The 24,825-nt window shown below is 43.7% G+C and overlaps 1 protein-coding gene across 1 annotated transcript in view; it reads right to left on the bottom strand.

Moving 5' to 3' along the window:
- Positions 1-24,825, bottom strand: part of PTPN14 (protein tyrosine phosphatase non-receptor type 14) — a 190,021-nt gene that overhangs the window by 67,354 nt on the left and 97,842 nt on the right. The window contains exons 4-5 of the mRNA XM_082249758.1: positions 11,626-11,723; positions 8,191-8,258 (exon numbers count right to left, since the gene is read on the bottom strand). Coding sequence (XP_082105884.1) covers positions 8,191-8,258; positions 11,626-11,723 — 166 coding nt within the window. The remainder of the gene's footprint in view (positions 1-8,190; positions 8,259-11,625; positions 11,724-24,825) is intronic.

Genomic DNA, 24,825 nt, shown 5'->3' with positions numbered 1-24,825 from the left:
ATACACATAATAGATTGTGCAGCCAACAAATCTGCAGCAACTGTGTGATGCTATCATGTCACTATGGACCAAAATGCAGAAATGTTTCCAACACCTTGTTGAATCTATGCCATGAAGAATTAAGGCAGTTCTGAAGGCAAAAGGGGGTCCAACCCGGTAGTAGCAAGGTGTACCTAATAAAGTGGCCGGTGAGTTACAGCAGCAGTAGTGTGTTCCACAAATAATTAATAAAAACAATCCTTAAAGCAGAACTCTGGGATCAGTAGATATTGTCCAAAATATAAGAAGCGGGTTTATTCTTCCTTGAATCCTGGTGTGTTTTGTGTACAGTGCCTTGGAAAAGTATTCATACCCCTTGGAATTTTCCACATTTTGTCATGTTACAACAAAAAACGTAAAAGTAATGTATTGGGATTTTATGAGATAGACCAACAGAAAGTGGCACAAAATTGTGAAGAGGAAGGAAAATGATAAATGGTTTTCAAAATGTTTTACAAGTAAATATGTGAAAAGTATAGCCTGCATTTGTATTTAGCCCCCACCCTGAGTCATTACTTTGTAGAACCGCCTTTTACTGCAATTACAGCTGCAAGTCTTTTTGAGGATGTCTCTACCAGCTTTGCACATCTAGAGAGTGACATTTTTGCCCATTCTTTCTTGCAAAATAGCTCAAGCTGTGTCAGATTGGATGGAGAGTGTCTGTGAACAGCAATTTTCAAGTTATGCCACAGATTCTCAATTGGATTTAGGTCTGGACTTTGACTGGGCCATTCTAATGCTGGCCATACACTATACCAGGGGTCTTCAAACTATGGCCCTCCAGGAACTACAATTCCAATCATGCCTAGTCATGTCTGTGAATGTCCGAATTTTACAATGTCTCATGGGATGTGTAGATCTGCAACAACTGGAGGGCCATAGTTTGAGGATCGCTGCACTATATGAAAAATTGTTCTAACTCATTTTCAATTTTCTCTCAGCCGCGAGAGCAGATGATTGTGCCATCGCATAATGACCGATAAACCATTCCATGGACATAAATTAATCAATCTTATTGTTTGTTTATGTCACGTATACATAGTGCAAACAGTTTGGACAAGAAACACATTAACTTTTCAATTTATCGTTCATTCGGCGGAGAATTTCCAAACTGTTCCTTCATTTTTTTGGCTCAAAAACATCACAACCAATTACCGATTTGTGCCCATTAACTGGCTGAAAAAAAAAACTTTTCAAATGACCAAATTTCAGCTGATTTTCCATATAGTGTATGGCCACTATAACACATGAATATGCTTTGATATAAACCATTGCATTGTAGCTCTGGCTGTAGGTTTGGGGTCGTTGTTCTGCTGGAAGGTGAACCTCTGCCCCAGTCTCAAGTCTTTTGCAGACTAACAGGTTTTCTTCTAAGATTTCCCTGTATTTGGCTCCATCCTTCTTCCCATCAACTCTGACCAGCTTCCCAGTCCCTGCTGAAGAAAATCATTCCCACAACATGAAGCAGCCACCACCATGTTTCACAGTGGGGATGGTGTGTTCAAGGAGATGTGCAGTGTTAGTTTTCGGCCATAGTGTTTTGTTTTTAGGCCAAAAAGTAAAATTTTGGTCTCATCTGACCAGAGCACCTTCTACATGTTTGCTGTGTCCCCCCACATGGCTTCTCACAAACTGAGAATGGGACTTCCTATGGTTTCTTTCAACAACGGCTTTCTTCTTGCCACTCTTCCATAAAGGTCAGATTTGTGGATTGCACAACTAATGGTTGTCCTGTGGACAGATTCTCCCACCTGAGCTGTGGATCTCTGCAGCTCCTCTAGAGTTACCATGGGTCTCTTGGCTGCTTCCCTGATTAATGCTCTCCTTGCCCGACCTGTCAGTATAGTCTATCATATAAAGTCCCAATAAAATACTTTTACGTTTTTGGTTGTAACATGACAAAACGTGGAAAATTTCAAGGGGTGTGAATACTTTTTCAAGGCACTGTACAACTAAAAGTAAGTTCTGTTTGTTAAAACCCCTGTCTCATTCTGAGTAACTGTCAGTCAAACTATCAGAGCACTGAAACCTGGCCTGCTAACCTCTTAGAGCCGGAACCTGCTGGTCCTTAAAGGGCTTTAGAATGCCGGTAGGCGGGGAGGGGCTTATTGTCATGTGACAGACGTGAAAGCTCCCAATTGCAAGCAGTGAATGGGAGCTTTCAGTTAGCTGCCAGAAACTGTGGCGGGAGCGAGCGCCCTCTCAGGGCAGCTCTATCAGCGCTATTGCATGCAAATATGTGGCTGCTCTACGCCAAGGTCCGACCACATATTTGGGTGCGCTCGGCGCAAAGAGGTTTAAGAAGGGTTATAAATACGCTAATACGCAAATAATTAAAGTGGTGTTAAATCCAAAAGCAAACATTATATTGCAGCTTTCCAATTCTAAGACGCGATGGCCGCATTCGGTTTCATTTTTTTAGGCTTGCTTTCTTCATTTTTCATCTGGTGATCAAGCCAAAAACTTTTTTATGTTCTCTTCCAGATGTATCAAGTTACATTGACAGAGACAAACCATTTACCACTGACAGTGATCTGTTTTATTAATGAAAACCCTTTATCCCAAAAGGGAAAAAAAAAAAAACTGTTAGCCATAGCTGCTTAAAAAGTATTAGCTGGAGATTGGCTTCAATATGTTAGTATATTTAAATCTGCTAGTACATCTAACACACCCCCCTCCTCCCAGACTACCAATGCTGCTGTCCAACTGTGCCTGCTGTTCTCCTTCGTCCAGAGTGGGGGCACTCTAATACAGGATGTATGTTACTGGCTAGATCACCAAGTAAAAACAGAAGAAAAAAAAAGGCCTAAAAAAGAAAACTAATGCAGCCACCCAATCAAACGATTGGTAAGGTGCAATACATTACATTTTTGGTTTGGGGTTTAATAACACTTTAAAGTTGAGGCTGCTAAATGCAGCATGTAAAACTTCAAGGCTGTCTATACATGTTTTATTTTTCTTGTGCAATTTTCCTTAACATTTACCTTACACTATGTAGTTACAAAGGCCTGCCTAATTGGATACAATCATTTAGTTTTGACCTCATATTATATGGTTTTTGGTAAATCTAAAGCAAAATTGTACAAGACAGTTGAATATGTATGGCCAGCCTAAGCTAAGCTCTGCTACATTTTCCCAGCCTCTGAGGAGCTCTGTCAGCAGCTACTAATTGGCCATCAGCTGGCTCCACCCCCAAGGAACACACAAAAATAATTTAAGTGGACGTAACTACAAACCAATTTACAGATAAGGATGACTCTCCTAAACAGGTTCACGACTGGTCACCTGGATAAACTAGAGTTGGGAGACAAGTCAGTTTCATTGCATAGTAAGGAAAAATTATAAAGCAAAGGAGATGCAGGATAAAAGGTCCTGGAAATTGATCAGCCAAGACTTCCAGTTGTCACCCTGGCACCTTTTCTTGTACATGAATATTCACCATGTTCTGTGGAAATCCTGTACAGTATTTGAATGACCTTCCTGTAGACATGTGCTGAATCCAGCAGTAGGCAAAGATCAGTTTTATTGCAGTGACTACAACAGAATGTGCCAATGCACTGTGCATAGCCATAGGGGAGGATTTACTAAAACTGGGGAGCAAAAAATCTGGTGCAGCTGTGCATGGTAACCAATCAGCTTCCAGGTGTCATTATCAAAGCTTAATTGAACAAGCTGAAGTTAGAAGCCGATTGGCTGTCATGCAGAGCTGCATCAGATTTTGCACTCTCCAGTTTTAGTAATCAACAGAGCTTCCTTTAGGGCTCTTTCACACAGGCTTTCCAATCAGGTCTGCCTGTCAGTTTTTCAGGCGGAGCTGATCGGATGCTCCATGCATCCCTATGGAGCAGCGGATGTCAGCGGTGACATGTCGGCTGACACCCGCTGCTATCCAATCCGATCCTGTCCGTGAAATTCCATCCATCCGGAGGATCGGACTGGATAGGATCTGATGAACAAGGACAGGCGGTCCGTTTTCATCCGATCTCCCATTCCGGAGAGCAGGGATCTGACAGCTCCGTCTCTGCACAGTGAGCAGAGACTGAACTGTCATCCGCCTGCTCAGCAGGGATCAGCGGATTTTGTAGCGTTTTGTGTTTTTAAATCTGCCCAACAACAAATTCCCCCCCCCCAAAAAAAAAAAAAGCATTAAAAAAAACCGCAGGCCCGGGGTTGGCCCCGGCACAGATGGCCGCTATTAGGATTTTTGGAGGCACACCTCCTTAAGTTTATAAAACGGTTGACTCTCAGAGACCCTAAAAGGTAGACCAATGTAATGTGTTAGGATAAAACTATATTGATTTTCGAGTATATACCGATCTTGGCAGAGGTGCTTTTTTTTTTTCTTTGGGGGGTGGCGGGCTGGTATGTGTTAAGAATGTAGTCTGTTAGGATGTAAAATGGAAAAAATAGTTATATGCTGGAGTATATGCATGTGACGAGATGAAGGTATTTTTTTTACAATGATAAATAATGATCACATATATATATATGTATTGATGGATATACATAGATTTGTTGCGATACCGGTATATATATATGTGTGTGTTTTAGTTCTGATTATTGTACCTATCTTGTTGTAGTGTTAATTTTTTCTTTAATAAAAATTATCTGATTGAAAAAAAAAAAAAAACGCAAAACTCAAATCACAGTAAACTCGTGGTAAAAAATCAAAATGGAATACACAGCAAAAAGCACTACAGAAACGCTCAAAAGCAGCATGCATATGTGAATAATCAAGCCTTAGGCTGGGTTCACACTGGTGCGAATCGGATGCCGGTTTACCCGCATCCAATTGGCATGTCAGGAGAATGTGACCAGCTCTCAATGGGGCCAGTTCACACAGCTCCAGGACAGCTGCGGAGCAGTCTGCAGGAAATTTGTGTGCGTCTTCTGGTCCGTTTCAGGTCCGAATTCAGCCAAAAAATTTGGATCGAATTTGGACTTGAAACAGTAAACGTGATGTACCGGACCTACTGCTGCAAGCCGCTCCGCACAGAGTGTGACCCCAACCTTACTCAGGAGTGTGCAAGAGACAGTGACAACGCAGCAGACAAACGGAGTATGTGTTGTCACCCTAGGACAGGAAGGGTCTGTGGATACTCCTTGTTGCTATAATTTAACTGAAAGCAAGACATTAAAAAAAAACATTTTTGATATTACAGGAACACATGCAGCAACATATTTGGTTTACATGTTTAGAAGTACTTTAATTCATTATGTTCACCAACGCTTGCTCCACTTTAGGACAAGAGGAGATTCCTTTTAAATATTCATTAAAAAATTAAATACTTTACCTGTTTATTAAAAATAGAAGTATTTGTTTGAAATCAAGCCTGAAACAAAAATCCTAGGTCCATGCCAAGGAGGTGATCTTTGAAGTTGCTTTCAGCGGGATGTCATACTCGATCAAAATAATTTATGAAAGATAAACATCAAGCATAGGATGCGAATGGCGCAGCTAAATAAACCTCCCCTTATCTGCCTAAGATGATCTAAGGATCCAGGCAGCACGAGCTGATCACGCATCAGTGGTTAGAACATGTTCCACATTCTTCGGAGTATTTATCATGTCAACCAAAAATAAGGTTCCATAAGAACAGAGAACTCAGCAAGCGTCTTCTATTACAAAGATCTCTGATAAACGCACCATGGAGAGCCTCATAAAAAAAAAAAAAAATTAATAACAAATTTTGGGGAGTTCCCAAAGAAATATAAAAGGAAAAAAAAAAAAAAAAGGAAGGCGGCTCTAAGTGCAGTTTAAAACCGTATTTTTCTATAAGAAATATAGCAGTGTAATTAGGGAATGGAAGAAGCCAACTCGTGTACCCAAAACTAATTCTCAAGGCAGGAAGCCGACCATTACTCCCCAGAAATAGGATTTATCACACCAATTGGGAATGGCTTCCATCACAGCTAAAGTCCACAGATGATTTGTTTAATGATGGACTGCTTTAACAACATAAAGTAAAACTCTTAATGGTTTGGGTACATTGTATACAATTTTTTGTTTTTTTACACTTTTTAACAATATATACTGAACAAAATTAAAAAATGCAACACTTGTTTTTGCCCCCATTTTTCATGAGCTGAACTCAAAGATCTAAGAAAACTGGGATTCATCCATGAAGAGAACCTCTCCAAAGTGCCAGACGCCATCAAATGTGAGCATTTGCCCACTCAAGTCGGTTACGACGGCAAACTGCAGTCAGGTAGAGAACCCGATGAGGACGACGAGCATGCAGATGACTGGTCTCAGACGATCTTGGAGGTGAAGATGCTGGATGTGGAGGTCCTGAGCTGGTGTGCTTACACGTGGTCTGCGGTTGTGAGGCCGGTTGGATGTACTGCCAAATTCTCTGAAACGCCTTTGGAGACAGTTTATGGTAGTGAAGTGAACATTCAATTCATGGGCAACAGCTCTGGTGGACATTCCTGCAGTCAGCATGCCAATTGCACACTCCCTCAAAACTTGGGACACCTGTGACATTGTCCTGTGTGATAAAACTGCACATTTTAGTGTCGGTTCACACTGATTCGACCCGACTCCCGGCGACTAATGCCGTCTCCCGTGCACCGCGACTTCGGCGCGGCTTGCAATGACTTCACATAATGGAAGTCAATGCAAGTCACTCCAACTTTGCAAAAAAAAGGTGCAGGAACCTTTTTCTAAGTCGGAGCAACTTGAGTCGCTCCTATTAGAACGGTTCCATTGCACAGCATGGGCCGCTACTTGTCAGGCAACCAGGTCGCCTGACAAGTCGGAACAATGTGAACCGGCAGTTAGAGTGACCTTTTATTGTGGCCAGCCTAAGGCACACCTGTGCAATAATCATGCTGTCTAATCAGCATCTTGATATGCCACACCTGTGAGGTGGATGGGTTATCTCAGGAAAGGAGAAGTGCTCACAGATTTAGGGCTCTTTCACACGGGCGTTCAGGTTTTTTTGCCCGATCAGGTCCTTTTTTTTTTTTTCCAAACGGACACGGATGACACTTGTGTCATCCGGTCCGTCTGTCCGTTTTTCATCCCATCCGTTTGCGGATGAAAAACGGACATAATGTATCTCTATGTAAATACGGATGTCAGCGGATGACACCACTGACATCCGTTTTTGCGTCCGTTCTGTTCAGAAAAAAATAGGTTTCTCTTCCGTTCCAAAAAACTGAACTTAACGGAAAGGACGAAAAACAGATGTCAGCGGATGATCATCCGTATTTACATAGAGATACATTATGTCCGTTTTTCATCCGCAAACGGATGGGATGAAAAACTGACACAACGGCGCGTGTGAAAGAGCCCTAAGACAGATTTGTGAACAATATTTGAGAGAAATAAGCCTTTTGTGTAAATAGAAAAAAAATCTTTGAAAAATGGGGGCAAAAACAAAAGTGTTGCATTTATAATTTTGTTCAGTGTATTTTTTCCAATAAAAAATACAAATGTATTCTTAAAAAAATACATACATACACTATATTGTCAAAAGTATTGGGACACCGAACTTTACACGCACATGAACTTTATTGGCATCCCAATCTTGGTCTGTAGGGTTCAATATTGAGTTGGCCCACCCTTTGCAGCTATACTAGCTTCAGCTCTTCTGGGAAGGCTGTCCACAGAAATGTTTGACCATTCTTCCAGTTGGTTTGGCAGTACTGGATCCTTGGAGTCCAGTTCTTTCTGCACTCCTGTGACCCTGTTTTCAGCAGACAGTGGGCTGAAGCTCGCTGTTGGCTGATGTCACAGAGCCAGTCCAGGCTCGAGCAAGATCGCAACAATGGGGTCAGGACCTGCCCACATGCCTGGACTGGCACTTGGCTCAGCCTCTCAGAAAACCACTGAGAACCTGAGCAAGCAGCTCCTGCCCCCTCCACAGCCCAGCGCTCCAGTGAGGGGGGGGGGGGGGGGGCAGTGCAAAGAGCTAGGGAGCTGTGATAACGGAGCAATCAGCGGTGTTCAATCGCTCGGTTCTCAGTGTTCGAGGCGCCGGGGTGCCGATGCTGCATCCGCCTAGGCAAGTATTAATTAAAAAAAAAAAAAAGATAAACCCATACATCTCTTTTAAATTAGTATGCGTGCTTTAAACATTCCCATTTATACCTATACATATTATATATGTAAAGAAATCCACACTATGTAATATGGAAACTTACCACGGGAAACAGCATGCCCTCTCGGAGGAAGTCCTGTGTCTCAAACAGATTGTTATCTTTAAGCTCCACTGCAAGACAGAACACATGCCCATTCATTACCAGAAACATCAAAACATTTGCAAATAAAAAGCTTTAGTGTTAGTCCTATAGAGAATATTAGACTTTTAAATGAGGAGTTGGTGTACGGGTGGGGACCTTCCAACACTCCAGCTGCCAAGATGATGAGCAGTATTAGGTATAATGGGTATGCAGGTATTTGTGATTTCTTAGTGGTTAGAGAGTCATTGTCTGCCCATGACTGCTCTAATAGGACAGTCACCAAAAAGCTTCGTATCTTCCCGCTGTCACCAATATTGATCAAGGCTAAGGCCCCTTTCACACAGGGAGTCTGTTTAGATCCGCCTGTCAGTTTTTTTGGCGGATCTGAACGGACGCCCCAATGCATCTCTATGGGGCATCGGATGTCAGCGGAGACATGTCCGCTGACATCCGATCCGATCCGACAAAACCAGGCGGATGGAAACCCTATTTTCCACCCGTCTGGCGGATCAGATGAGAATGGACAGACGGTCCGTTCCCCTCCGATTACCCCATAGAGAAGAATGGGGACCTGACAGCTCTGTCCGCGCACACAGCACAAAGACACAGCTGTCATCCTCCTGCTCAGCGGGGGATCGGCGGATCGATCGAGAAAAACTGAGTCCGCCTGATGGACTCCGTGTGAGAGAGGGGCCTAAGGGTTAAAATTTAGACAATGACCCCGATTGACTCTAAGCATTTGGTCAATATTTTGCCAAAGGAAATGAGCAAAATTTCCAAAATTTCATACATTTTATGTGATCTGCATCAGAGGGATACACCGATATACTGGCCACCGAAAACTATTAGCTGAAAATAGACTTATCTGCATTCTGCCAATAGAAAAAAAAAGGTGCTGATAATGACATACTGCCTCCCATTGACTTCAATGCAAAATCGCATCCCATTGACTTTAATGCAAAGACACCAACCACATTAAAGGAGTTGCAAAGTCAAAGTTTTTTTAGCTTAATGCATTCTTTGCATAAAGATAACAAAAACTTTTGGGAGTAGCAGCCTCCCTCAGCTCCCCTAATACTTACCTGAGCCCCGTCTCTTTTTAGGAGTCCCTCGGCCGTCCTGCACTCTCTCATCCGATTGAGACACAGCTGCGGCGTCACTGGCTGTCAATCAAAGTCAGTTAGCCAATCAGGAGAGAGAGGGGGTGAGTCCGAATGGCAGCTCTGTGCCTGAATGGACACACGGAGCTGCAGCTTGGCTCGGGTGCCCCCATAGCAAGCTGCTTGCTGTGGAGGCACTCAATAGAAGGGAGGGGCCAGGAGCAGGGAAGAGGGACCCGAGAAGAGAGGGATCTGGGCTGCCCTGAGCAAAACCAACTGCACAGAGGAGGTAAGTATATTATGTTTGTTATTTTTTTTTTTTTTTTAAGATTTTTTTTTTTTTAGATTGGCACTTATATATACTATTATATTTGATTTAGGTTATTGATTGAGACTCTTTGGATATATAGTATTCATCTTATTTTCTGCACTATATCTTCACATTTGGATTTGTTACTATCCTAAGAAGCTGAATCACTGCCACATCTTTTAGCTATTATTATATAATATTATATCACCACTTTTATACTTATTACGTTATCACTTTTATAATTATGTTCTTTTATACATCATCTGATTGATTAATTTATTGTTTCTCCTATACTTTGGATATTTATTGTGATTTGATTGCACCACTTCCACTTATATATTTTTAAAGGTGTTTTTACATTTTTACCTTTTATACTACGCTACGGATAATTACTGTGATTTGATTTTAACTCCGCATCATCTACTCCCTTTAATATTCATTTTTTCGAGTTCAATATTTATATATATTTATTGAGTGGTCCATCACTATAAAGGATCAGAGCGCTGATTTTCTTTATTTCATAAATTTTTGTGGTATGTGGTGACACTACTGAATTGGCTGCTCAATCCTTGGTGTTCCACCTTTATTCTTTATTTACATCCTTCTCATGTTTGTAAGTCTTATACCCAATAGCGCATAGGCTTACCCCTCCTACTTTGAGATTTTACAATCACTTTAATTATATTCAAACCATTATTTGTTTAAAAAGGTCCGTTTCGGTTTTAAGCCAAGCGCATCCTGAATTTTTAGTTTCAGCATCAGAATTTTCATTTCAGTGCACCACTAATCCCCCCTAATCTTGATTCTAAAACATTATTACCTAATAATAATAATAAATAATAATAATTACCTAATTATTTAAAAAAATTGACTGGGGAATTTGAAATCATGGCTTTTCATTGATCATTGTTGAATATTCTAATTTCCAAAAGGAAAAATGTAATTCATCCCATCATTCCCGTTTTAAATTATATTCAGAGTTTTTAGCCAATTGTGAATACTTCTACCGAGACACCAACAATGGTGACCTGCCATTTACAGGAGCCTGTCCACACCGGTGTAGAATATTTGAAAAGTGGGGATAATTAAAGAGAACATGTCAATAAAGGATTTATGAGGTTGCCACGGTTGACCTCTTCTCCTAAAAAATGCTATTTATCTGGCTATCATTCAAATGCTTTGCCTACAATGAGTCAGTAACCCAGAACAGGTCAAGAGTTAAGGATTCCCAACTCTTCTATGACCATCATTACCATGCTTGCTCTAGAACTGTGACTCAAAAATGAAAACATTAAGACAGGTGTTCCTTTGTGCTTTAAAGTGATTGTAAAACAACCAATTCAGTTTAAAAAAGAAGTGAAGGGCAAAACAAGCTAGAGAACCGACCACGATATGCTCTCCTGCTTAGTGTGGTCAGTATTTACAAAGGAAGCAATACAAAGAGAACAGGATATTTTCTCATACAAGTAGATGGCACAGCAGGCACCCATCAGGAATATGAAGTTTTGGGGTAACAAACTGCTTTAACATTTCGAAAACCATATGCTTTTCTTTAAGAAACCCAAGTGAGGTGTTAACAAATGAAGACGAAAGTTCCATACAACAGAAAAGCTCATCCTCACCGATGTGTCCTATCACCCATCTGTTTCAATGCTGCAGCTGCCATCACTTTCAGGATTTGGCCCTTCTGGCCTGTGTCTCACTCCAGGTGCGGTGGTGCCCCTATGTCACAGCCAAACCCCGTAGTGATGCAAGGGAACAACGGCAGTGAGGCTATAAGATGGGCAAGAACAGTAATGACAACTTTGGTGGGAGTCTCACTGCCGGGATCCCCACCCAATAAAACAAACCCCTATAGGTCTACGCCTAGAAGTAGAACATCTCCCTTGCCCCCCTTTAAGAATGACAAAAGCAAACATGTACACAATACTCTATGCATAATTTTAGGACAATAATGGTCCTTAAAAGATGTTAAAAAAGCATTACCTTGAATGGCCAGGGCAGCTAGTCGGACGTACTGCTCCACAGTACAGTGCACTTGTCCATCGTAGACATTCTTTCTTAACTGGAGGTAATACTGGTACCTGTAAGACAAGTGTTGTGTTATCAGTATTCAGTCAGAGGATACAGGTGAGGCCACTATAATATATGTGATCCCCTAACCGTGTGACATTTCCAACAAGAAGAATGTGATCAAGATAGACAAACCAGCTCTTCTCAACCAATGTTCCACTGCACCCTGGGGTGCCATCTGGGCTCTTCAGGGGTTCTATGGCAAAGCTAAAAAGTGTACCAACAAAGGCAGGCGGGTGGATCAAGTAGCTTGATTCAAGCCATCCTTATTTTACCGAAAGTCACAGGTTGTAAATACAAACCCTGACCCCATTCAGAGCTGGCAACCCACCCCCCCCGGTGTGCCACGTCTTTACCTCCCTGCAAAGGTGGCTGCTATGGTGGATCCAGCAGCTGAAGATGGAGGAGGAGGAGCAGCAGGGATAGCAACCCTGCGAGTATTATCTTCTGTGGTACATCGCTGATGAGGAGAGGATTCTCCAGCAGGAAATCTGTTTGTCTGCCTACTGCCGGCCCTGCCACTACCTACAGATGACTGACCGCCCTGCCCCTACCATACTGATCACTGACCGCCCTGCCCCTACCATACTGACCACAGACCGCTCTGCCACTACCATACTGATCACTGACCGCCCTGCCACTACCATACTGATCACTGACCGCCCTGCCACTACAATACTGATCACTGGCCGCCCTGCCCCTACCATACTGATCACTGACCGCCCTGCCCCTACCATACTGACCACAGACCGCTCTGCCACTACCATACTGATCACTGACCGCCCTGCCACTACCATACTGATCACTGACCGCCCTGCCACTACAATACTGATCACTGGCCGCCCTGCCACTACCATACTGATCACTGACCGCCCTGCCACTACCATACTGATCACTGGCCGTCCCCTGCCACTACCATACTGACCACAGACCGCCCTGCCCCTACCATACTGATCACTGACCGCCCTGCCCCTACCATACTGATCACTGACCACCCTGCCGCTACCATACTGATCACTGACCGCCCTGCCCCTACCATACTGATCACTGACCACCCTGCCCCTACCATACTGATCACTGACCACCCTGCCCCTACCATACTGATCACTGACCACCCTGCTGCTACCTTACTGATCACTGACCACCCTGCTGCTACCTTACTGATCACTGACCACCCTGCCCCTACCATACTAATCACTGACCACCCTGCCCCTACCATACTAATCACTGACCGCCCTGCCCCTACCATACTGATCACTGATCACCCTGCCCCTACCATACTGATCACTGACCACCCTGCCCCTACCATACTGATCACTGACCGCCCTGCCCCTACCATACTGATCACTGACCGCCCTGCCCCTACCATACTGATCACTGACCGCCCTGCCCCTACCATACTGATCACTGACCACCCTGCTGCTACCATACTGATCACTGACCACCCTGCTGCTACCATACTGATCACTGACCACCCTGCTGCTACCATACTGATCACTGACCGCCCTGCCCCTACCATACTGATCACTGACCGCCCTGCCCCTACCATACTTATCACTGACCACCCTGCCCCTACCATACTGATCACTGACCGCCCTGCCCCTACCATACTGATCACTGGCCGCCCTGCCCCTACCATACTGATCACTGGCCGCCCTGCCCCTACCATACTGATCACTGACCGCCCTGCCCCTACCATACTGATCACTGACCGCCCTGCCCCTACCATACTGATCACTGACCGCCCTGCCGCTACCATACTGATCACTGACCGCCCTGCCCCTACCATACTGATCACTGGCCGCCCTGCCCCTACCATACTGATCACTGACCACCCTGCTGCTACCATACTGATCACTGACCGCCCTGCCCCTACCATACTGATCACTGACCGCCCTGCCCCTACCATACTGATCACTGACCACCCTGCCCCTACCATACTGATCACTGGCCGCCCTGCCCCTACCATACTGATCACTGACCGCCCTGCCCCTACCATACTGATCACTGACCGCCCTGCCCCTACAATACTGATCACTGACCGCCCTGCCCCTACCATACTGATCACTGACCACCCTGCCGCTACCATACTGATCACTGACCGCCCTGCCCCTACCATACTGATCACTGACCGCCCTGCCGCTACCATACTGATCACTGACCACCCTGCTGCTACCATACTGATCACTGACCACCCTGCCCCTACCATACTGATCACTGACCGCCCTGCCCCTACCATACTGATCACTGACCACCCTGCTGCTACCATACTGATCACTGACCACCCTGCTGCTACCATACTGATCACTGACCACCCTGCCCCTACCATACTGATCACAGACCACCCTGCCGCTACCATACTGATCACTAACCGCCCTGCCCCTACCATACTGATCACTGACCATCCTGCCACTGTATACTGCTCATTTACTGTCCCATCACCCCATACTGCTCACAAATCTGAATATTCTACAGGTAGTAGGCAACTCTACACCACAAACTACTGACAACTGAACTCTGCGTCACAAACTAAAATAGACTGGTGTGCCCCAAGATTGTGCAAAATTCTAAAAGGGTGCCCTGAGTGAAAAAAATGTCGAGAAAAACAGAGAGAATACTTGTTCTGACTCAGTTAAACCGAAGATATATGATTGAGGAGGGTCAGCAGGAAACTAGAGATGTAAGCAATGGCAGCCTCCCCATTTCTTTCACGACAGGTTCAATGTAATGAGTATCAGTGTGTGTGTGTATATACAGTATCTCACAAACGTAAGTACACTCCTCACATTTTTGTAAATATTTTATTACGTCTTTTCATGTGACAAGACAGAAGAAATGACACTTTGCTACAATGTAAAGTAGTGAGTGTACAGCTTGTATAACAGTGTACATTTGCTGTCCCCTCAAAATAACTCAACACACAGCCAATAATGTCTAAACTGCTGGCAACAAAAGTGAGTACACCCCTAAGTGAAAATGTCCAAATTGGGCCCAATTAGCAGTTTTCCCTCCCCGGTGTCATGTGACTCGTTAGTGTTACAAGGTCTCAGGTGTGAATGGGAAGCAGGTGTGTTAGATTTGGTGTTATCGCTCTCACTCTCTCATACTGGTCACTGGAAGTTCAACATGGCCCCTCATGGCAAAGAATTCTCTGAGAATCTGAGAAAAAGAATTGTTGCTCTACATAAAGATGGCCTAGGCTATAAAAGGATTGCCAAAGCCCTAAAACTGAGCTGCAGCATGGAGGCCAAACCATACAGTGGTTTAACAGGACAGGTTCCACTCAGATCAGACCTCACCATGGTCGACCAAAGAATTTGAGTTCACGTTCTCAGCGTCATACCCAGATGTTGCCTTTGGGAAATAGACTTATGAGTGCTGCCAGCATTGCTTCAGAGTTTGAAAGGGGGGGTCAGCCTGTCAGTGCTCAGACCATACGCTGCACACTGCATCAAATTGGTCTGCATGGCTGTCGTTCCAGAAGGAAGCCTCTTTCTAAGATGATGCACCAGAAAACCCAAAAACAGTTTGCTGAAGACAAGCAGACTAAGGAAATGGATTACTGGAACCATGTCCTGTGGTCTGATGAGACCATGATAAACTTATTTGGTTCAGATGCTGTCAAGCGTGTGTGGCGGCAACCAGGTGAGGAGTATAAAGACAAGTGTGTCTTGCCTACAGTCAAGCATGGTGGTGGGAGTGTCATGGTCTGGGGCTGCATGAGTGCTGCTGGCACTGGGGAGATACAGTTCATTGAGAGAACCATGAATGCTAACATGTACTGTGACATACTGAAGCAGAGCATGATCCCCTCCTTTCAGAGACTGGGCTGCAGGGCAGTATTCCAACATGATAACGACCCCAAACACGCCTCCAAAACCACTGCTTTGCTAAAGAAGCTGAGGGTAAAGGTGATGGACTACCAAGCATGTCTCCAGACCTAAACCCTATTGAGCATCTGTGGGGCATCTTCAAACGGAAGGTGGAGGAGTGCAAGGTCTCTAACATCCACCAGCTCCGTGATATCATCATGGAGGAGTGGAAGAGGACTCCAGTGGCAACCTGTGAAGCTCTGGTGAACTCCATGCCGGAAAATAATGGTGGCCACATAAAATATTGACACTTTGGACATTATCACTTAGGGGTGTACTCACTTTTGTTGCCAGCGGTTTAGACATTAATGGCTGTGTGTTGAGTAATTTTGAGGGGACAGCAAATGTACACTGTCATACAAGCTGTACACTCACTACTTTACATTGTAGCAAAGTGTCATTTCTTCAGTGTTGTCACATGAAAAGATATAATAAAATATTACCTCCTAGTTGCCTGTCAACATCCCTCTAAAACGCAATCCGCCATAGACCACTTTTCAGAGGGGAGGCAAGGGCGGCCGCTAGTGTAAACAAGCCCTTACAAAGCTTTGTAAAGCTCCTATCGACTTTCTTCAAACCTTTTAAAAGAACCATTACAGACTTCAAGACTTCTAGCTTATACCTTTTCAAATGCTTTGTAACATGTTGCGTACTTGCTGCTTTTGAAGCCTATGTGCACAGGTGCCGGGCACCTTTTTAATACGGTACCAGAGTTCTGGTATTTTTCTTTAGGTTTTATATAGAATGATTCCCCCCCCCCCCCCTTCATGCAAGCGAGGTGAATGGAGCAATTCCCCCACCCCCAAATTCCCTTTGACTTCTGTCAAAATTTTCCATCCTTCTTCCAATTTTCTCATCACTACAGTCGAAAACGATTTGACCCTACTAACTACTAGAAAATCTAAGGGATGGTCCAAAATTTTATTTTTTTTATGTAATTTGATTGATGTATGCCCAGCTTAAAGTAATGCCCAGCTTAATAAATGGTGTATTACATGCTGTTCATACTCACTATGAGATTGGTCTGAATTTTGCTGAGAAAAAACCCCAAAAAAAACCTGGTTGATCCTGCTGCTCTCTATTGCCCCCTTCTGCCCATGTCCCCAGTTCAGCTAGGGATTTTGCAGCCGTGTTGGCAGCTCTGCACATGCTCAGTTTTCAGTGCGCTTCAATGCTGAGCATTTCCTCCCTATCACATCTGAGCAGCCCATGTGACTATAGAGTCACACATGTGGGTTATTACACCGTAGTAAATTACAGCCCACTCCCTCCCTCCTCCTCCATGCCCCATAACCAGCTAAACACACTGGGAAGGGGATATTACATGTAGATTAATGGAGGCTTCACCTCCCTCATTCTTAGACACAGGCTGGAGGGGTGTGACACAGCCTGTGACTGGCAGAAATCCACCCACACCATGTTATTTCCACAAAATAACAACAATTTGATTTCATATATATTTGTATGAAAATTTACAACAGTTTATTTATAATATTTATTGCAAAGGCTGTTTTTTATTTATTTATTTTTTTTGAACACGTGACCAGCAGCAGAGAACTAGAATCTCCTCCTGCTTATGTTTCCCTGCAGACTGGCTGGGAAAGATCTGGGTCATTTGGCAGCTGTATATCGATTAGGAAAAAGGTACTTTTTTAATAAAATAATCAGTGCCATCATCCTCATACAGAAAGAGAAGGGACAATGACAAATTAAACAGTGTGTGTTTAGTATCCCTTTAAAGTCCTGCTATATCACTTTAGGCTGAACCCTTTTACCAGTATAGCTATGTAAAACATTAAAGAGGATCTCCAGGCACCTGTCAAAAAAATAAAAGTCAGCAGCTATAAAAAGTGTAGCTGCTGACTTTTACAAACAGCCACTCACCTGTCCCACGGTCCAGCAGTGAGCTCACCCCAGCTGTTTTCTTTCTCCCTCCTTCCTCGGCGCCATCTTCACTATGGGCGCCTGGCTGTGACAACTTGCGGCTTCACAGCCGGGTGCCCACTGCGCATGCACAAGTCGCGCTGCGCATCCTGACTGATAGATGCAGTCTTCTGGGGCCTGTCAGTGTCCCAGAAGACAGCAGGCGGGAGGGAGAACTTCTGTTGCCAATCGCAAGCTGGAGCCGGTACCGGTCAAAATCATATACCCGCGGGGGACGAGTCCTTAACCACTTAAGCCCCAGCCCTATTTCGGACACTTTTTGTTTACAAGTTAAAGCCAGTATTTTTTCCTAGAAAACTACTTAGAACTAGGGATGCACCGAAATAAAATTCTGGGCCGAAACCGAAAATGCAGGATGCCCTTGGCCGAAAACCGAAACTGAAAATGAATTTTTTCCCCCAAATAATTTTAAAATAGATAGAACAGGGGCATACACCAAAAACAGGCAGGCGAAGATACATGCCTGACAGGGAAGTGAAGCGCTCACATAGTTATAGCTATTAGCGGCCGCTCGCCCGGTGTGTTAATTCATTCATGCACAGATCGCAGTAGCAGTGTCTTCACCGGGAGGCGGGCCGCCGGCCAGAGGCAGGTTTTTTGAAACCTGCGCTGCGCCCGCGGCGGCCATCTTTAGTATCGGCATATTTAACCCATTTTCGGTCGAAATGGAATAAGCCGATTTTAGGCCGGAAATTTCGGTGCATCATTACTTAGAACCCCCAAACATTATATATATTTTTTTAGCAAAGACTCTGGAGAATAAAATGTCGGTCATTGCAATATTTTATGTCACGCGGTATTTGCGCAGCGGTCTTTAAAACGCAATTTTTTTGGAAAAATTTAGAAAAATCACATTTCACTGCATTTAAAAAATACTAAACAGTAAAGTTAGTCCATTTTTTTTGTATATTGTGAAAGATGATGTCACGCTGAGTAAATAGATACCCAACATGTTACGGTTTAAAATTGTGCACACCCATGGGATGGCGCCAAACTACGGTCAATAGAGATCTCAAAAGGCGACGCTTTCAATTTTTTTAACGGTTACCAGTTTAGAGTTAGAGTGTAGCTCTTTTTTTTTAAATTATTGCTCACGCTCTGGCGATTGCGGGGATACCTCACATGTGTGGTTTGAACAGCGATTTAATTTGCGGCTCGACTTCCGTCTACGTTTTTTTTTTGTGCGCGAGCTAACGGTGACGGGGCGGCCAAAATTTTTTTTTTTTCTATTTATTTTTTTTTTTTTAACTTTATTACAGGTTTTTTAAAAAAAATCTGATCACTTTTATTGCTGTCACAAGCAATGTAAACATCCCTTGTGACACCAATATGTCTAAAAGACCCTCGACCCCTCCACTACACTTCCATGTATGCAAAACGCCGAAAACAGCGTTTTTGTATACAGCCGTTTTTTTTAAATTTGCCAACTTTTGCAGCAAAGTAACCCGGAAGTGACGTCATGGACGCCGCCTCTGGGTTACGTCATCGGAGACCCGATCGAAGCTGTTTCCGGCTTTGATCGGGACTCCATCCAGCCAGCGGATGTGCCTCGGGGGGGTGGGACGGGAGCCCCGAGCAAAGTCACGGAAGGCGGTGGGTGGGGAGACGACCCCTCCCGCTCACCTGGGTAACCATCGAGCGGCTCCCAAGGCGCATCGGTCGTTACTGACGGAAAGCCGACTGTCGGCTGTAAACCACGGTACTGGGATGGTGCCTGTAGCTAGAGGCATCATCCTGGTATAACACTGCAAAGTTTGCCGACGTACCCCTACATCACTTTGCAGTAAGTGGTTAAAGTGGAACTTCCCCATTTGGGTGGAGTTCTACTTTAAAAATAGGTACCTATACTGCTCTGCACATACTCAGTTGCTTTCTATTTCTTGGCACCGACAAAAATCTAGATCTTCTGACAGCCTAAAGATTTACTGCTGCTCAGGGGCTCTGGGCTTTGAGCTAAATGGCTCCGCTGTAATCATGTGCTTTGTGTAAATAGGCTGTTCTGCCAGGGCCAATCAGCACTGTCCAGGCAAAGTGTCAGGGGTCCTTCAAGTCTTATAGGACAGCGAGAGCAGGGTGGGAAAAAAAAAAACTCCTCCTACAAGCTTTACTAGGAACTGATAGAAGTCACAAGACTGCTATATACTGCTGATGAGAAAAGGTATTTAGCAGTTTATATTTACTAAAATAATTGCATTTCCTTGTTCTGTGTACTGTGGGAGATTAGATATAGTGAATGCAGGTTCCTGGGTTTAGTAGCACTATAAGAGATACAAGAAGTCAGCAGGTCTGTGTGTTGTTCCGGTGTTTCAATTGCAGGAGACGGAGATCTTATATCAGGAGTAAGAACAAACAAAACCTCCTCTGAAGCTTCATGTGATTTCTATTTTGAGAACAGAACAAGTCTTGGTGAAAATCTGTCACTTTGTTGCTTTAGGAAAAACATCTCCATGCAACAATAAAATCAATGAAGTGAACCTCCAGCTCTGAGAAGGAAAAGTCCCCTACACATCCCCCATATTGTGTTGAAAGGGTTTTAGCACATTTGCCTGTTTGCATCCTGTAGGTACTGAGATAGGTCATTTATTTCCACCAGCTAGTTGCCTTCAGTCTATTAGTACCTACTTCAGTTTTTTTTTTTTCATATATGAATATGTCAGTATTGGTCCTCATGTTCTAACACTTTATTTGTTCTTAACATCAACTTGATTGTGTGTATGTAAATATACAGTATCTCACAAAGTGAGTACACCCCTAAGTGATAATGTCCAAATTGGGTCCAAAGTGTCAATATTTTGTGTGGCCTCCATTATTTTCCAGCACTGCCTTAACCCTCTTGGGCATGGAGTTCACCAGAGCTTCACAGGTTGCCATTGGAGTCCTCTTCCATTCTTCCATGATGACATCACAGAGCTGGTGGATGTTAGAGACCTTGCACTCTTCCACCTTCCATTTGAGGATGCCCCACAGATGCTCAATAGGGTTTAGGTTTGGAGACATGCTTGGCCAGGCCATCACCTTTACCCTCAGCTTCTTTAGCAAGGCAGTGGTCGTCTTGGAGGTGTGTTTGGGGTCTTTATCATGTTGGAATACTGCCCTGCGGCCCAGTCTCCGAAAGGAGGGGATCATTCTCTGCTTCAGTATGTCACATTACATATTGACATTCATGGTTCCCTCAATGAACTGTAGCTCCCCAGTGCCGGCAGCACTCATACAGCCCCAGACCATGACACTCCCACCACCATGCTTGACTGTAGGCAAGACACACTTGTCTTTGTACTCCTTACCTGGTTGCCACCACCCACGCTTGACACCATCTGAACCAAATAAGTTTATCTTGGTCTCATCAGACCATAGGACATGGTTCCAGTAATCCATGTCCTTAGTCTGCTTGTATTCAGCAAACTGTCGCATGCCAAACTGTAATTGGCATGCGACAGTTACTCTTTTTCGAGAGATCTGGGGGTTCAAGCATTTGATCACACTAAGATTGGTGAGATCAAATGCTTTTCATTTTAAAAATGGCGCCATTTACATGTGGGTAACCCGGAAGTGATGTGACGTCATCACTTCGAGTTACTATCACATGGCCCAACAAAGCCGATCGGGTCTATGATCAGTGGGCACGGGAGATCCTGGTACAGTCACAAAACGTGGTGGGATTGGGGGGGTTGGGGGGGCGCCTACATCACAGTGGCTAGTTAGCTGCTAGGATTGCTTTTACAAGACAACCAGGTCTAAAAAAACAGTACTGCTCAAACTCCAGCGATGTACATTGCTGGAGCGGAAGTGATTATTGAAGAGTTAAGCTGCCTGTGGATAATGTTAAATATCAGAAGGGGACTATATGGTCTGGACAGACCGGATCTAAGAAGGTACGTCAATGCATAAAGCGGCATTTGAAACAGAACAGATACCTATTCCCCCTGCCCATATTTGCAACAACTATTCCCCGCTAAAAAAAAAAAAAAAAAGACAAAATGCACTGCATATACATAGTTATACATATATACTGTACAGAGTTCTTTTATCATCATCATCGGATGATGGGCAATTTCCTGTACACTAAAGCTTCTGGATTAACCCTGAACCCGGCCTAGCAGAAAGGCTGGCAGGCTGTTTATCAGAAACATTTTACGGTCAATGAAACGTTAAGTAATAAATATCGACTTCAACCAGCGAGACTACAAGAAACATGCGAGGAATCCGATACAGGCTGGCGCGTTTTGCACAATTTCCGTGGGAGCGACCAGGAATGCAGGCATTATAGGGGGAGGCCGGAGAGCGTTGGAGCATTCTAAATTATTAATTTCACAGTTCAGAGAGCCGGTGGGGTTGGAGGAAATACAGAACCAGTCCAGGTAGTGATAACACGGCAGGGTGAGGGATAAGCAGCCACCTGAGGGCTCATTTCCTCCCTGTGAATCAATAACCAATTTACACCTGTAGCCCAATCTGTGGGGTCACCTCTGCAACTGGTAACCACCAGGGCCGTATTCAGACATCACAACGCCCAGTGCACTGATGAAGAAGGAAGCCATATTTGTACAGGCTCCTCCGCTCCCATTATGGGGTTATTTTGGCAAAACCTAAAACAAGAAAGTGCTATTGATGGTGGTATCTGCAATCGGCATTTGCACTTTTTTGCACGGAATAGTATTTGGCACTTCGTCACTTTAGTTTTTTTTGCTCTCACACCTTTCGGTGTGAATAGCACCAATATTGTTTTTATTTATTATATTATACAAACCCAATTCCAAAAAAGTTGGGACACTGTACAAATTGTGTGTGAAAAAGGAATGGACTAATTTACAAATCTCATAAACTTGTATTTTATTCACAATATAATGTAGATAACATATCAAATGTTGAAAGTCAGACATTTTGAAATGTCATGCCAAATATTGGCTTATTTTGGATTTCATGAGAGCTAAACATTCCAAAAAAGTTGGGACAGGTAGCAATAAGAGGCCGGAAAAGTTAAATGTACATATAAGGAACAGCTGGAGGACCAATTTGCAACTTATTAGGTCAATTGGCAACATGATTGGGTATACAAAGAGTCTCTCAGAGTGGCAGTGTCTCTCAAGATGGGCAGAAGATCACCAATTCCCCCAATGCTGCGGCGAAAAATAGTGGAGCAATATCAGAAAGGAGTTTCTCAGAGAAAAATTGCAAAGATTTTGAAGTTATCATCATCTACAGTGCATAATATTATCCAAAGATTCAGAGAATCTGGAACAATCTCTGTGTGTAAGGGTCAAGGCCGGAAAACCATACTGGATGCCCGTGATCTTCGGCCCTTAGACAGCACTGCATCACATACAGGAATGCTACTGTAATGGAAATCACAACATGGGCTCAGGAATACTTCCAGAAAACATTGTTGGTGAACACAATCCACCATGCCATTCGCCGTTGCTGGCTAAAACTCTATAGTCCAAAAAAGAAGCCAAATCTAAACATGATCCAGAAGCACAGGCATTTTCTCTGGTCTGGGCCAAGGCTCATTTAAAATGGACTGTGGCAAAGTGGAAAACTGTTCTGTGGTCAGACATATCAAAATTTGAAGTTCTTTTTGGAAAACTGGGACACCATGTCATCCGGACTAAAGAGGACAAGGACAACCCAAGTTCTTATCAGCGCTCAGTTCAGAAGCCTGCGTCTCTGATGGTATAGGATTGCATGAGTGCGTGTGGCATGGGCAGATTACAGATCTGGAAAGGCACCATCAATGCTGAAAGGTATATCCAAGTTCTAGAACAACATATGCTCCCATCCAGACATCGTCTCTTTCAGGGAAGACCTTGCATTTTTCAACATGACAATGCCAGACCACATACTGCATCAATTACAACATCATGGCTGCGTAGAAGAAGGATCCGGGTGCTGAAATGGCCAGCCTGCAGTCCAGATCTTTCACCCATAGAAAACATTTGGCGCATCATAAAGAGGAAGATGCGACAAAGAAGACCTAAGACAGTTGAGCAACTAGAACCCTGTATTAGACAAGAATGGGACAAAATTCCTATTCCTAAACTTGAGCAACTTGTCTCCTCAGTCCCCAGACGTTTGCAGACTGTTATAAAAAGAAGAGGGGAGGCCACACAGTGGTAAACATGGTCTTGTCCCAACTTTTTTGAGATGTGTTGATGCCATGAAATTTAAAATAAACTTATTTTCCCCTTAAAATGATACATTTTCTCAGTTTAAACATTTGATATGTCATCTATGTTGTATTCTGAATAAAATATTGAAATTTGAAACTTCCACATCATTGCATTCTGTTTTTATTCACAATTTGTACAGTGTCCCAACTTTTTTGGAATCGGGTTTGTATTATGTGTGTGCCAACAACCACCCAGTGGTGGGTGGTGGCGCTGCCTGTGTTATAAGTATGAATGGTGATATGAAAGTTAATAATAATGTAAAATATTCCTTAGTGTGTTACCTTGAGTAGTGATCAGACCATAAACATAATTAAGGATGCTAATTAATAAAACCTGTGCAATTTCTGCATATACGATAATTGTGACATGTGTAATAAATTATACCGTATAACTCATACAAATATAATAAATTAAATAAATACAATATTGGTGCTATTCACACCGAAAGATGTGAGTGCAAAAAAGACTAAAGTGACAAAGTGCCAAATACTATTCTGTGCAAAAAAGTGCAAATGCCGATTGACAGTGAAAAGTAGCAGCAGAGGACCCCTTAATCAGGGGCGACTCTTTACATAAGATATTAGTAAACCGTTGTACACTTGTGCTCAATGTCCTTTTTTGAGTCCGTTGTTCAAAAATGCCACTGCCCCTTTATTAATGCTGCACAATAGGCAATATCTTGTTATATAAGGCAATTATCGAACAACGGGGGGGTGTTTCTGGACCTGCTGCCTTATATAACAAGATATTGCCTGAATGGCTCAGTCCCACCCACTCTCCCCCCCCCCCCCCAACTCCCTTGGCACAGAATTTGATTGACAGCAGAGGAAGCCAATGACTCCCCATGCCTCAGCCAATCCTGTGAGACTGAGAAGTGAGAGGAGAGAACAGCTGCAGATGGGCACAGTACTGGATCGGATGAGGACTCCGGGAAGTAATGCATTAAAGTAAAAAATGTTTAGGCTTTATAACCACTTTAAACCTGATCCACCCCAATTCTAAACCCTATACCAACTACCCTGCAGAGCAGTGGGCTCCAAACTGTGGCCCTTTGCTTGCCTTTATCAGGCCCTTGAGGCACTATTTCTTCTTCTGACACCAACAATGGGGGCATAATTCTTGTCAATGAC

This window comes from Pelophylax lessonae (assembly GCF_965119305.1).
Source record: "Pelophylax lessonae genome assembly, chromosome: 3".
Classification (NCBI taxonomy): domain Eukaryota; kingdom Metazoa; phylum Chordata; class Amphibia; order Anura; family Ranidae; genus Pelophylax; species Pelophylax lessonae.
Note: the sequence above shows the minus strand (reverse complement) of the source record. Positions and strands in the feature narration are given on the sequence as shown.